The 15934-nt window shown below is 39.9% G+C and overlaps 1 protein-coding gene across 6 annotated transcripts in view; it reads left to right on the top strand.

Annotated features, from left to right (window-relative positions):
- EPHA6 (EPH receptor A6) overlaps nucleotides 1–15934 on the top strand; it is a 467936-nt gene that overhangs the window by 113290 nt on the left and 338712 nt on the right. For all 6 annotated transcript variants that reach the window (XM_057415936.1, XM_057415931.1, XM_057415932.1 and 3 more), the window contains one exon: nucleotides 4778–5441. In XM_057415936.1, the coding sequence (XP_057271919.1) occupies nucleotides 4778–5441 (664 nt within the window). The remainder of the gene's footprint in view (nucleotides 1–4777; nucleotides 5442–15934) is intronic.

Raw genomic sequence — 15934 nt, 5'->3', positions numbered from 1 at the left:
GCAAATGGTGTCTTCTGTTTCTTCAGCCACTGAGTAACCAGTGTCCCTCCATTTGCCTTAAAAGAAGTGAATTATCAATAAAAAGAGTCTTGATCTGTGCTAAATGATAGAACCTTCATCCTAGAATATCCAAGTGCTGCTTGGTTTAGTGCCTGAATAACTGTTATCTAAAATTAAGAACCCACTATTAATTCATCAATCAGTTTGACAACTTGTGGGAAAAGCATCTTTCACTACATGTGAAGTTGTCGAGGTACCAGCTCATTATGAAACAGACATTTTCAACTCCTTGATATAACTAACCCTATTAATTGGAAAAGCTTCTTAAAGTGTGGCATACAAATAATATATTGTAATGAATTCTTCAAGCACAAATAGGGGCTTCTGCTAAACAGTGGGAATCTGCTTGGCTTCGCTTCTGTGCAAATGACACAGTGGAGATTGCCAGTGTGGGAACAGAGAGGCTCAGGTAACATGGTGGAGAAGAGCCTGCAGCGCAGGGCTTCACATGGGAACAGATGCACTATTCCTGGCCCTGGTGCAGTGTCAAATCTGGTGCAGTCAGAGTGACTGCTCTCTCCTGCCCATAGACAGCACCTGCAAGTGGAAGTCACAGGAGAGCTGTAGGGCTGATATGGGAGCATGCTTCTTTTAGGGTGCTGCCAGAGAGGGCTGGGAGATGACAAGAGTGAGTCCTTCCTGTGCTACATTCCCCCTCTAAATCCAGTGTTTGTGTATAGTTAGTACTAGACAAATCATGCCTAGTACATAATTCAGCACAATCTAACCTCAAAGAGGCTGGCCTTGGTTTAAAGGTAAGTCAAGATTCAGAATTTGTTGAAAAAACTGATGTCTTCAGGGAAGTTACGGCTGCTTCCATCAGACTGAAACTGGTCTACTCTGTTTACTTCTCTGTAGCATGGTATCACTAAGACATTGTCTTAACATTCAGTAGTGTGTTTTGGTATAACATAAAACATGTAAGACACAATCTCTTGTTGTAATGCTCATACAGCCTTTGGCAATACAACTAACTGAATTGTAGTAAATAGCTCTTGCCAATTTTGTGTATCTGTAGTGTTTGGTTTAAGAATAAGAATAACGAAGTGGGGAACACTGAAAACAGATTTTAGTGTTATACTAGTACAAGACAAATTAGGTAATTTGTTCTTTATAGTGTTCTCTGTATAGCTGTTTAATATTAGTGAAGTTCTAAGCTGAAACAGGTTGTAAAGTAGCTTGTAGAGTCATGAAAACAGATGAGATTTTATCTAACTGAAATCTCAGAATGGTTTGCAGCCTGATCTCATACTTCGTACTTGAATATGACAGGTAATCTAAAAATCTTCTCTCTACCAGTCTTCAAATTGCATGTTCTTCTGTGTGACATTTACTCCTCCTTTATGCCACATGTGAAAGTAAAATGTAACCCCTTATCCATGCTGCTGTTGATTACAATATTAAAAAAGAATTTTGAAGTCCTTTCTCCAAACATGTATTTGATGTTTTTTCTATGTAACTCCAGGTGTAAGGATTAGCTTTGAGCTCCAGATGTAAGGATTAGCTTTGTGCTGCTGCTGCTTCCATTGTTATCAGTGGTTGTCCTTGTTTGAAAGCATTGCAGCGCATTGGAACACCAAGAGGCTTGCTTTGAAGGAAGTCTCAGCTTCTAGCTTTTGTGCATGTCAGGTATTCTGGGGGGAGCTACCACATTCTTGTGCCAGCATCATCAAGAAGATGAGGTGCTTCTGTTAATCTGTTTGCAAAGTGGAGAATAGTTGTGCACAACTGAAATGCTTACACATACTTTTATTTAATTAGGGGCTATAACATGAAATGAGTGTGAATTTGATAATTTGGTTGGAGTTTTTGTTGTCTGTGCAGAATTTAACTGTTGCATCATATTTCCTGGCTGGTTTTATCAGAGGGAAAAAGCAATGCTTACGCAAAATTAAAAGCAGATTGCATTTCATCCAAGAAGAATGTGTCCTTGTCAGAGACTGTCACAGATTGAGTTCTGGTAGACTTTTCACTAAATCATATTGTCATTTGGGGGAGGTGGAACTCGCCTCATTTGCACTCGGTATCCAGCGCATTAGGAGCACATGCCAATAAATTCGCAGCTGCTTTTGAAGCATACTTTATACAGCATGTCTTAGTGTGATGGCTACATTGAAATGGTACATGTTAACCTCTTTTGAAACTATTTTATGTGCATGATAATTAGGTTGCTACTTGTGTTAAGCGATTTTGCAAATGCCTTCTGAATGTTTTTCTTGCCCAGTGCATGAATTCTTTATAAACTGGGACTTGTCAGTAGGCTATCTGGGAGCTCAGTGGAAAGGCACAGGCATGGAATAGAATCATAGAATAGTTAGGGTTGGAAAGGACCTTAAGGTCATCTGGTTCTAACACCCCTGCCATGGCCAGGGACACCTCGCACTAAACCATGTCACCCAAGGCTCTGTCCAACCTGGCCTTGAACACCACCAGGAATGGAGCATTTACAGCTTCCCTGGGCAACCCATTCCGGTGCCTCACCACCCTTACAGTAAAGAACTTCCTCCTTATATCCAATTTAAACTTCCCCTGTTTAAGTTTTAACCCATTACTCCTTGTCCTATCACTACAGTCCCTAATGAAGAGGCCCTCCCCAGCATCCTTACATGAAGCATGCAAAATCTCCTTTCAGTGAACCGCTGTCCATGTTTGATCAGTCCATCTTGGTTTATTCTTTAAACAAGTTAAGTGAAGTGCTGAGCCTTTACTTTCCTACAAAACTGATAGCTTTATGTTATTAACTGTGTGGGTAGCAGCTAACTTCAGGGATTTCATTCTGAGGTTCAAATCAAGATATTGGTTCAAATTGAGAGTGCCATGGTAAGGGGAGGATATGTTGGATATAACTCCCCCCCCGTAATAGTTTTAAAAGGCAGTGATATGTTGAGGCTTTTTTGCTTCAAGCTACTTTACTCTGGTTCGGAAGACTGCTCTGTATTTTAAAAACTACATTGTCATCCCACCTGCTACTCTGTTATCCTGGGTTTGGTGTGGTGGACTTTTTGGTTGGTTGGTTTTGGTTTGGTTTTGTGGGTTTGGTTTTTTTTTGGTTGGTTTGTGTTGGTGTTTTTTTGAGAGCTTTCTGGAGCATATGGCACATCCTCCTTTTAATGTAGCTTGACACAAATGCAGAAAACCTTTTGTGCTTCTCTTTCTGTTGGTTGGGGGTTTTGTTTGTATGTGTTTTTCTTTGGCTTTATGTAGGTGGTTTGTTGGCTTTGTTTCTCTCTCCATCTCTTCCCACCACCTCCATTGTGGCTATATTAGTCTATAACGTGAAATTTGTGTAATAATGCTTAAACTTATAGTACATGTTTTGTATGTGGTGAAAATGGTGGTATGCCCTTGGCTCATGTAACACATGTAGTAGAGAAACTGGGGATCGGTGACTGAGAGACTTATCTGCTTTGTTTTTAAAGAGCCTCTTCTGATGCAGTTTTAAGGCTTGGAGCTGTGGATTTTAATTAGTTTTATTTAAAATACATTTTTGATCATTTAATCCTTCAGGGCTGTTGAATTTTGACTCAATTCAAGCTGTTGGGGGTTCATGCTTGCCAAAAGGGAAGAGGCCTAGCCATCTAGGGCATAAAAGTCCCCTTTTCCTTTCCGTAAAGCCAAGTTCTACTTGGGGTGTTATAATGCTTACTGCAGGGTAGGATTTAATTATAATTCAAACGAATTTGGGGAGAATGGCATGAGAAGCCTTGTGCTATTTAGTCCATGATCAGTTTTGACCAAATCGGAATGCTGAAGCAGCAGCTCTGCCCTTTCTGAATACGTTCAGAGGTGAGAAGCCCTTGACTACATAAGAACCTCATAAAAGTCAGCAGACTGTTTGCCAAGTATTTGCCATTGTCTGGCTATCATATAAGAAGTATGTTTTGTAATTCCTAGGATAAGACCTTCAGATGATGATAATGTTCCTGTTGTGATAGGAAGAATCCCTATTTTTTTGGCACACTTCCCAGGTGCATGCTGCAGTGACCAGGAATCCCAGTCCTTCAGTTGCATCTGGCAGGACTTTGAATTCCTTTTTCCATGTGAATTCCAGAGATGATTTAAAATCACAAATTTCCTTCACATCTGAACTGTAAGAAAGAGAATTTATAAAGGCATCAACCATGATATGGTAGCTGTGCCTGATTTTTTTTTTTTTTTTTTTTCTTTTTAGTGTAATGCAGACATTATGGAGGCAGAAATGTAGCATCTCTGTATATACAGTTAAATGCTTCTGAGCAGTTGTGTAAAGCAGGACAACCTACACCAAACACCTCAGACCCACCAAATCAGAGTGGCTATATCCCAGCTGTCAATTGCTGCAGGTGCCTGAGCTGTGGGAATTGCCTGGGGGACACTCAGAGCCAGCCCATCAGCATACCAAACAGGACTGTTCCAGCAAATTCTTTCTGCACAGATGATCGAATGACATGCCCAGGAATGTTCTCAGGTTTACTGAATTCGTTACTAGAAACCTGGCCAGTATTGCCCTCATCTTTGGGCCGTTTGGAAATACTGTTTTTCTAAATGGAAATTTATCACAGTTTCTGAATTAAAACTTGTTCCAGTCTGTGGTTGGTATCTGCTTTTAACTACTGTCTTTCCACTAAAATAATTAGTCCCTAGGTTCATATACATGGAGCGTGTGTGTATATGTGGGTTCTGTGTATATGCATAATACGTATTTTTCTTGGTTTTAAAACATTTTTCTTCTTTTCAGTGGGATGCCATAACTGAAATGGATGAACACAATCGTCCCATTCATACTTACCAGGTATGTAATGTGATGGAACCAAACCAGAACAACTGGCTTCAAACAAACTGGATCTCCCGTGACGCTGCACAGAAAATTTACGTGGAAATGAAATTTACCCTGAGGGACTGTAACAGTATTCCATGGGTACTGGGAACCTGCAAGGAAACTTTCAATCTCTACTACATGGAGTCAGATGAGTCTCATGGAGTAAAATTCAAACCAAACCAATACACTAAAATTGATACTATTGCAGCTGATGAGAGCTTTACCCAGATGGACTTGGGTGACCGCATTCTTAAACTCAACACAGAAGTTCGTGAGGTTGGGCCAATAAACAAGAAAGGATTTTATCTTGCTTTTCAGGACATCGGAGCATGCATTGCTTTGGTCTCAGTCCGTGTTTATTACAAAAAGTGCCCTTTCACAGTCCGAAATTTGGCTATGTTTCCTGATACCATTCCAAGGGTTGATTCTTCCTCTTTGGTGGAAGTACGGGGCTCCTGTGTCAAGAGCGCTGAGGAACGTGATACTCCAAAATTGTATTGCGGAGCAGATGGGGATTGGCTTGTGCCTCTAGGCCGATGCATCTGCAGTGTAGGATATGAAGAAGTGGATGGCTCCTGCCATGGTAAGAAAACATTGCTTGCTTTTGTGGTTGGTTTGTTAAGGTTGGTTGTTTTTGGTTTTGTGGTTTTTTCCTTTTTTTTTATCCTTAAAGAAAGGAAAATAATGTTATGATGTTATATACACAGTGAAGAGCTCATGTAGTAAAAATATGGCATCATATTTTCAAGGAATGCCTCTTGTGGAGAAATAAGCAAAGTTATTTGAAAGCAATATACTGTGGATTTCTAAGAAAAGAGTTACTCAAGATGACTTTCATGTTGTCTAACTGTAGGTGCACATATCTGTATATCGGATAGTCACCTTGGCTCCTGTACTACTGGGAGATAAGTGCATGCTTTGGAGGAAGATTTCTCTCCTGTATTTTAGATATCTGTCACAGGATGAGATGAGCAGCGACTGACAAAAAAGTTCTTCTTTTCCCTCTGTATGCCTAAACAGAGAATCTAGTCACAGTACCATAGGATTGTTTAGGTTGGATAAGACCTTTAAAATCATAGTCCAACCATCAGTGTAGCACTGCCAAGTCCACCACCAAACCGTGTGCCTAAGTAACACAACAGCACATCTTTTAAATACCTCCAGGGACAGAGGTTCAGCCGCTTCCCTGGGCCGCCCATTCCAATGCTTAACAGCCCTTTTGGTGGAAAAAAAAAATCCTAATATCCAATCTGAACCTCCCCTGGGACAATCTGAGGCCATTTTCTCTTTGTCCTATTGCTTGTTCCCTGGAGAAGAGGTCAACACCCTTCCTCCTTTCAGAGAGCAATAAGAAAGATAGAAAGCGATAAGATCTCCCCTAACTACAAAGGGAAACATGTTTTCTTTCCTTATCAGCCCCTCACTTTCATAGGTAGGAGAGTAAACACATGCAGGAGCAAAAATGTGTGTCTTCTGTGCAATCCAAGTGCTGTTGTGCCTCTACCACTTTTGAAAGTGTGATTGCATTTGTCAGACTTTGTGATAACTGGATTTCATGCGCAAATGGAAAAATTCAGATTACTTTTGTGCAGTTTAGAGCATGAATACATTGCTAAAACTGTGAATGTTGTGTATACTTGAGTAAAGCCCAGGACTCTGAGCTTTTATAGGTTCAATTTAAGAGTACTATCCATGGAGAATGTGCACATTGAGACTTATTTTCCACCTGCCAGGACTGCTGGATAAGTGACAACCATAAAAAGCATGTATCTTTTCACACCACACAGTTTCTTAGGAGTTAGTTGTTTTGTTAGCTAAATTGCTGCTAAAGGATAAGTGCACTTTGTATGTTCTCTTTTACTGTACATAATAGTTTCACAGTGACTTGAGAATAAGGTGCTTTTTCTGTAGCAGTGGTTGTGGAGAAAGCCTCAATAACCACCGAGGTTCAGCATTCGCTTTGTAGCAAGAAGGAAGTGAAAGAGTCCATGTTCATACATCTCACAAGTGTCATTGTTGTTGCCCAAATATTTTGCTCTACAGCTCCTAAGATTTGATGGTGCAAGCTGCACGGCAACCTTGGGTAATATAGAGCATAAAAAGCACACTATGTGTTGTAATCAAAAAATGGAATTCACTTTATCTGATCTTGCTGGCATTGATTATCAAAGTGTACTCATTGCAAAGATAGAATTTTGATGTTTTCATTACTGGAAGCAAGTATAATTTTCTACATAAGGTCAAAAGATGTCTCTCTTAATGGACAAGGATTTTCTTCAAGACATTAACACTCAGTGAATTTCAGTCCATTACATGAGTCATACTGTAGAACTCTACATCAGCAATATAACCAGCAAAGTCCACAAGAAAACCTGTCAGGAAACTTCTCTGCTATGCATTGATTCCACTTGTTTCTTCAATTGGCAGTCCAGTTTGCTGCTGAACAGGTACCTCCCAAGTGAAATGGAGTACCCAAAGCCATTAGTGTTTCCATATTCATATCTGTTTGACCCAAAAGAAACAAATTGATGGTTTAAAAAATCATAATCTACTAGAACTTCCATATATGTTTTGAAATAATTTTCGTAGGTGTCTGAAGTTGTCCATTTATTCATCTTCAGTGTATTGGAATGTTAATACTACTTTTAATGTCATTTTTTTCAAAGTAGACTTGTCTTGCATTCCGTCATGAGCATCATGCTTAAGGCAAGCCCCAATGTATGAGATACTTCCAGAAGTGAAGAGCAGCAATTTAATTTCACTAGTGCCTGTTCTCCATCTCTTGTGATTACAGCATGAATTGGGAGGGTTACTGTCAGGGTGGCTGTGTTTCCCTTGGTACTAAAGCTGCTGGTGGAGATGTATGCTTGGGCAGGTGGGAATGCACTTTACAATGTGACTGCTTTGTGCATTGTGAACTGAAGAGAGTTCACTACCTATGTGTGTCTTCCAGAGAACAGAAATGCCCTATTTTGAGACTTTGCTTCTTGCCCGAGACACGAATCAGAAATTAGGAGTTTAAAAGATTTGTCACTTGTCAGTACATCCTGAACTATTTCATACCCATTAAATTGTAAGATACCTGAACATTGCTGACTTTCTAAAGTAAAAACTGGAAAATTTAGCTTGGTTTGGAGAGATGGATTGGGGGAAGGAGAAGCTGCTACATCTTAGTCTGGTAAGAAGCCCTGAGATGCATTTAAACAGTCTTCATGTCCTCTAGGTCCCTTACCCAAATCTGAAACCAAAGCCTTTTTGTCCCTTCTAATCCACTGCTGGAATTACAAATCTGAGTCTTGGACGTATTCGATGCCATTCTGTCAGTGCTTCTTGTAGACGTACTCTGTGACATATTCAGAACTGATAACTGTTTCTTTCTTCTGTGTTAAAATAACTTTCAAAAATAATAATTTGTATTTTAAAATCTGTTCTGGCAAGCAAGTGGTTGGCGGGCAATACTTGCTAATACTTGAATATTTTTTTCTCGTTTGCAAATGGTGTCAAACATGAAGTTACCCACCAGCACATATCTCAGTTGAGGAAGAGTAAGCTCTTCATGGCAAGTATGGCTTATCTGTCACAGAATTTAAGAAGTAAATTTTTGTTTGATATTTGTGGAGTTACACAGTCTCTATTCAGTAAGCACTAAATGGTGTAAGGAATTATATTCAGCCTTTGTCGTTGCTAACAGTTTCACAAAGGAGAAACACTGGGAATCAAAAAGGTTTTGATCAGTTTTAGCACTGCTGTTAAAACCATAGTGAAGCAAGTAAAGCAGATTTTGGCAGTTGAAAATAACCTAACTGGCAATGCCTCAGTTACTTCGATCTGTGCGGTTTATGCATATCTCTCTCTGTGAATCTATCAATATTCCCTATCCATTGTATTTGCTTTTAAAAACATCATTTCTGAGTGAAAGAGTCTGAGAAGAATTCACAACTGGATTAAAATATCTATAGTTACTAAATGCACACCCCAGTGTGTCAAGAACAGTTCATTTACTGTAGGTAACAGTGTAGGTTACTGTTAAGTAATGTACGAGATCTGTAGGTAACTTGTTCAAAGTGTCTGAATATACTCAACCACATCTAACTGCTAGCATACTGCCAAAAATGAGACTTGATCTGAACTAGAGTACTGTTCCCGTTAGAGAAAAAAGTATGTGCTTACAGTAGATTAACATTTAAATGCCTGTCTGTTGTGGGGGGCTGTTGCAGATGCTACTGGTAGCAGTTTTATGTTCATGCATACTGGTTTTAATTCCTAAATTGCAGGTCATGTGCCAAACTATTTCACGCTGTAGCTCACTTTTTTCCTACTTGCAAATAGAGAATGCTCTTGTCCTTAAGGCTCGCAAGTAATGTGAATTAAAATGATACTGTTGCCTAGAGGAAGTAGGAGCAAAATTATGTGTGGCGGACCATGTGAAATGGATGTGATATAACTTACTATCAGAAAGATTGATTTTTAGTGAGTTTGACTAGTCTGAAGAGATACAACTTTGCTGTATTAAAAGACTTTGCCTTTTTCCCAACACTTTTGGGTTGGTTTGATAGCTTTTCTATTTCTTGACAATTACATTTGTACTCTTTCTTACACAGTGGGTGGGTACCAGGCTGGTTTCCACAAAGCTTGTAAAGATATGTATGGTTTGGTTTTGTTTTGTTTTGTTTGTGTGCATTTGGCTGTTTGTTAGGAGCATTTTGATATCTTCTTTTCAGTGTCTTAAAGCTGAGGATATTTCTCAAGTTTGTTGCTGATCTTTTTGTTTGTTTGTGGCTTTCTTACTGCTGCAGAGTGTTAGGAATTAAGTAAGTATGTGAGGGCACCTGTCCTCAATGGCTGCCTGAGTTAGCAGCCAGAACATTCTCAGTACCATATAAATTCATGTTGCAGCTCACACCCCCTACCCTGCAGCCAGGCCATTAACCTACAGCCATCTGCAGATCTGTTTAGTTGGAGAAATTGTAGCACAAGAAATTTGATAAAGCAGCTGGAAAGGGGCACTGCTTCAGAAGTGAGGATTTATGAGAAGGCAAGCAAAAGACCTTTTATTTGATTTTATGTAGCAAGGAAACCTCACTGATATTAAATGAGCGCAAGTTGTTGACACACTCCTGTACCATCATACTGACTTATCTTGCATTCTTCTGAGCAAATAAGAAACCTTGTGATAGCCACCATTAGCTGGTTTCCAGAATATTTCACTTGTAAAAGTTCAAACTAAAGCCTTGATTTTCTAATTGCATTTGAATAAATTAAGCATCTATAGGAAATTTGCTGTTTGTAAACAGAATTAATCCTCAGAAATTACTGGTTTTCACTTTGATTCCAAAATGCGTATCGAAGTATAGTATTGGTGTGAAATCTACTTTGATGGTTGAAACCTCTTGAGGCTTTAAGGGGCCAAGTGCAGGGTCCTGCACCTGGGTCAGGGCAACCCCTGGTACCAATACTGGCTAGGGATGAAGTGATAGAGAGTACCCCAGAGGAGAAGGACCTGGGGATATTGGTGGATGAAAGATTGGACATCAGCCCGCAATGAATGCTTGCAGCCTAGAAGGCCGATTACATATTGGGATGCATCCAAAGGAGCTTGGCCAGTAGGTCAAGGGAGGTTATTCTGCCCCCCCTGCACCGGAGAGACCTCACCTGGAGGTACTCTGTCCAGCTCAAGGGTCCTCAGTACAGAGAAGATACGTACCTGTTGAGGATGGTCCAGAGTAGGGCCACAGAAAACATCAAGAGGAGAGAACACCTCTCCTATGGAGAATGGCTGAGAGAGTTGGAGTTGTTCAGCTGGAGAAGACTCTGGGAGACCTTATTTTGGCCTTTCAGTACTTAAAAAGGGGTCTATAAGAAAGATAGGGAAAATTTTTTTAGCAGGGGCCTGTTGCGATAGTTTGGGGGGGTAGTGGTCCTAAACCAAGAGGAGATTCGAGCTGGATGTGAGGAACAAATTCTTCACAATGAAGGTGGTAAAATACTGGCATAGGATGCTCAGAGTACTGGTGGTGGATGCCCCATCCCTGGAGACATTCGAGGCCAGGCTGGATGTGGTTCTGGGCAACCTGATCTAGTTGAAGATGCCCTGCTCATTGCAGGGGGGTTGGAGCATGTGACCTTTGAAGGTGCCTTCCACCCCAAACTATTCCATGATTTGTGGTGGAGCAAGGAAGCCAGTTCAGGTTAAATAGCAAGTTTCAAAACTGATAAACTGTCACTGTTTTCTGTTTGTACACATAGACGTGAAGTTTCAGAAGCAAAAGCATGCTGATGACTTGGATATGACTTGCCTCAGGTTTTGTGTTAGTGTGTCCTGCTGAATATTGATCCTACCACCTATCCTTGATAAACAGTAGACAAAAATTGTCAGAGGACTGGAGTGATTGATTTTGTTGTTGTGTAGGACTGGGTAACACAGCAGCATGATTTGACATTAGCAGCAGCCCATAGTAAATTACAATTATTTGTTCTTGCTGTGCTGAGACCCGTGCACACCAGTGATGGTCACATGGAGAACTTCTAATACCACTAGAAACAAACTGGTTTATGAAATGCACGTATAAATACAAATGTATTTGCATATCTATTCAGCTGTGTATAGAATGAGTTCACTGTAAAACTTTTGCTTGATGTATTACCATTTTTTAACCTGCTGTCCAGATTTCTTAGCTACTTTTACATCTTCCTCTACTCCACACCCCATACATTAGGCTTATGTGTGGCACATCTCCCCACTGTAGGGTTGGTAGTGGGGCTGTGTCCTAGGGTTGCAACGTGGGGGATAACAACAATTTAGGTCCATGGACTCTCATGCTGGAGGTGTGAAGGGATTGACATATAAAGCCCAGGAGATGGCAAGAGACTCGTGAGCTGTGCTTCATGTGTGAGGTGCCAGATGGGGAAACACGGATGAAGTCTGTAGGTCTCATTCAAAAACCTTTTGTAAATCTGTGTGCAGATGGATTTGCCTATGTATAAGATGCTATGTTCCAACAGTGACAAGCTAGTTACAACTGAATTCTTGACTTTCAATGAAATCTGGTATTAAAAAATTCAAAGATGTTTATTTGTCAGAAATGAACATGCATGCCCCCATACAAGTTTCTCTTATATTGGTAAAAATGGGAATAATAGGCTGACAGGTTGGATGGTATAGTTTGTCAAGCTGTGAAGAAAGAAGGCACTCATCCTGCTTACTGTCCTGTGTTCCTCGCAGTGATGGGATCTGGCCTCAAAGCATATGTTGCATCTTAGAGAGACCAACAGAAACAGTGCCTCACCATTCTTGGGTAATACAATTTTTTTCTTGCTTGCCACTTGATTATTTTTCTTGTTCTGGGAGTCAGTAGCTAAAGCTTGAGCTCAAATATTTGGGATTAATTTAACTTGGAAAATGTTCATTGCTCTTTACACATGATCAAACTGAACTGTTTTCAACAATCAAATATATAGAATGTAGGCAGGTCTTGCTTGAATGAAAAACTTGGCCTGCTTTATTTAATGAATGTAAAAATACAGCATTGGTTGCTTCTAGCTTGTTACAGTTGTAGGAGGCTTTCCTCCAGCTGGAAGTGTGATAGGGTTTTCTTACGGCTGAGTATATTCGCTTCAGCATGTAGGCTTTGTCAATATGCTGAACAAACATACATCTCCCAGTTCTGGAGCGGTCTTTTGTGACAAGCACATGGACGAGAGTACAGCTGTAATGGTTCACTTGTAAAGACCTAATAACACTTGTTGAATACAAAATCCCCTGTGTTAGGCATTGAATTTGTTGAAAGCTGCAGAAGAGAAGTACTTTGGGAGGAAGCTGGGATTTACAAACTTGACCGTTAACTGGACAAAGGAGCGCCTTGTGATCAGCACAACTGTGTGAAAATCGTGTCTTAAGGATGTCCATAGCTGTGTGTTGCAACACAGTAACAGTTTTGGCTTATGTATTTGGTCTGTTTGGCTTTGTGGAAATTCAGTTTCTAGAATGCTTGTTCATCACTGACTTTTTGTGGTGGAGCCCTTAGTAATGAAAAGAAATATAAGCTGAAAAATAATAGCAGTCAGGGGTGCTCAGTGAAAGTTTCCAAGTTTTTAACACTATAGTAGGCTGAGGATTTGTTTTAAATAATAAGACTATTTCTCTTAGTTCTTAAACCCCATAAGAATGTGTACGTTGATAATGGCCAGAAAAATCTGGGTAAGAGATTCTCAGAATGTAGGAATTAGATTTCGAAACAAATTATTTTTCTTGTGCTATTGCTGAGAAGCACTTAGCTTTTTAGTTGGAAGTAATTGAAACATTTTAGAATATCATTATTATTTCAATGTAGATGATGTCCCTTTGAGAACTCATAAAATTATGCTCCAAAATCTGAAGATAATCACCAGTACTTCCTCCAAGGCAGGTTATTAATCAGTAACATATTCACAAATAAACTATAAAACCCCTTCTGTAATGGAACTGCTCCCCTAGAGGTTTCCCATCATTTTATTCAGTCAATTATTAAAGCATTTTTGCTGAGAAATGTAATTTCAACAGCAATCAATAAAGAGTTTCCTTTTGCACAGTGTAGCCTAGAAATCATATGCAAAAGTGAAATATCAGTGTAAAGATGTTTTTGACAGAAAGTTTGTCTTGAATACAAATTGCATGTATGAGTGTTTAAAAACTGGAACTGTATTTGCTTTTGGTAACTCTTAGTAAGAATGGAACTGAGATGAGATTTGCTTTACCCAGTCTTTTTCTTCCTAGAACTTAAGGTTGAAAATAACATCAAAAGCAGTCGTTTTTCACAGCAAGAATTATGTAGCCTATAGAGTCATTTCATGTCATGGACTACCTTAGATTTCAAGTGCAGTGGTATTTAAAAGGCTCTCAGAAATCACCCCCACCAAAACGTGTGTCATCTTGGAGGTCTTAGTTGAGCAAGGCAATTTCGGTTCTACTCACAGATTTAAGTTCTTGCCAAATGAGAGGGGGAGAAGGGGAGAAGGAAACAAACCCAAACCAAACCTAAAGAACAAAACCCACAAGAAAACCTTGCGTGGCAAATGCAGTGCTATTAAGTACAGGAGTTACAACTGACACCTTTCTGTAAGGCCAAAGGGAGAGGAGGGAGAAGTCCCATTGAATTGAGATGCCAGTTAGAGAGTTTTTCCTGTCTGCAGTAGTATAGGTTGGGGTTTGCACCATGATGCTTCTTGAGGTTTGAGAAGTTTGACTGTGATCACAACTCCTCCCTAAGAAAAACAACATCCCCAGCAGTATATCGCCTTGCACTGCTGCTTTAGTGCAATGTGTCCTGGAGCTGCTGCAGGGTCAGAGAGCGAGGGTTGCACATCGCTCCCTAACCTTTATTATGTGGGGAAAGCTTCATGGAGGTGCAAGTGATGGGCAGTTCTCTGCTGTGACTTAAGAGCACCGAGCCTGCAGCTTTCTAGAGAACTGATGAAGATGGATGCCTTTTGAGCTGCTGTTTGTAGTTCTCTCTCTTGGCAAGAAGAGAGGATCAGTAACTGAGACTTCAAAAGATCACTTGCTATATTACTTTGGGATGACAAATTGTGAAAAGAAAGCTGATTCTTTTGGGTCTATAGTGTCATAATGCTTTAGTGTCTTCAGTGCTTCACAGTCTTTTGTAGGGAGCTGGACGACCTGTCCTGGGAACTGTGCTGGGCAGGCAGCATCAAGTGCTTGCTTGCAGAGCCATTTCACATGGCACCTGGTGCTAGTATAAAAAGGAAATGCAGCTGAACATGTAGGGGGGAGCAGGGTGGGAGAGAGGGAGGAGGAAGAATAGCATCTCTCTAAACATCTGTCCCTGCTCTGACATTGCTGGTGTTGCTGGTACTTATTTTATAGCTTTATTGTATTCTTATTTTTGTAATTGTTGTTTACTGATCTACTCTGTAGAATATTCCTCCTTCCTCGGTGTCTCAGTTCCCCTCTGTGTGTACTGTGAACGCATACGTTTGAGCTTCTATGAGTACTTGCAATTTGCTCTTTTGGTCTTACTGCTCTCTTAGCATCAGTCTTGCTGGTGTTTATGTAAATATGTAAAGGTTTGTTTCTCTTGTATCTTTGTGTCTATCTCTGCCTCTTATTTCACATAATTTGGATTTCTTCAAATCTCATTTAGATTTTCCAAAGATGTGCACAAGGTATTTTGTACAGCTCAGTTCAATATCAGAAACATTTAAAACCAAAACCAATAACCCCAAAACATGACCTGAAAACAGGAAATTCCTAAAACTTAAGGTTCATAATTTTATTATTATACGTAACAAGTGAATTGTATCCAAAGGGCTCATTTGCTGGGAAGTCTTTGGAAGATTCTAGTGACAAGTTTACGTGTATATCCCAAACGTCTTACTTTCTTTTTCCTTTTAGGGAAGTCAGTGACAGAAAGTTTTCTGTTAACATTTTTAGTGTTTTGTAGATTAAAAGACAAATTCTCCCAAAGGTAAATAGAACAAAAGAAATAGTCTGCGCTCTGCTCAGTGATGCAAGTTAACTGTAGGATTTGAAAGGTCCGACCGAATACAGTGTGGATGCTTTATTTGTGCAAACTGCATTTCCAGGATGTCTGTTGAATAGGTATTTAGTTGTTTAGACTAAAATCTTTGGAAAGCTGGAATGTGTTTATGTTCCATTTCTTCTGTATCAGCTTACTCTAAGCAGTGGATGCATTTGTCAAAGGTGAATTCAGGCAAAAAGTTGCATTTGTTTGAGTGCATTTCTCTCCAATTTTCCCCATTGTTTGGGTTCCCTCTTTATATGATTTTTTTTTTTGTTACAACCTTTTTCTGTTACTTATATCTTCCTGTACTGAGCATTGATGTCCAGCTGCACAGGGCGGTTCTGTTGGGCTTTAGAGGAACTTGGGTGTTCATTAGGTGTTTGGTGCCAGCAGCAAGAGTATGGAAGAAAACAGCCTATAGAAATTGAAGGTAAATCTTCTTGGTTGCTCTGTATTACCTTTTCCCTACAGGTTTATGCAGTCCATATACTGTTATAATATGGATTTTTAGTAGTGCTGTTACAGCTGATGGTTCACAGCAGCTTCTTAACCATAA

This window comes from Pezoporus wallicus, unplaced genomic scaffold (genome assembly GCF_028554395.1).
Source record: "Pezoporus wallicus isolate ANWC-B61680 ecotype Strahan unplaced genomic scaffold, APGP_CSIRO_Pwel_v1 contig_6814, whole genome shotgun sequence".
Classification (NCBI taxonomy): domain Eukaryota; kingdom Metazoa; phylum Chordata; class Aves; order Psittaciformes; family Psittacidae; genus Pezoporus; species Pezoporus wallicus.
Note: the sequence above shows the minus strand (reverse complement) of the source record. Positions and strands in the feature narration are given on the sequence as shown.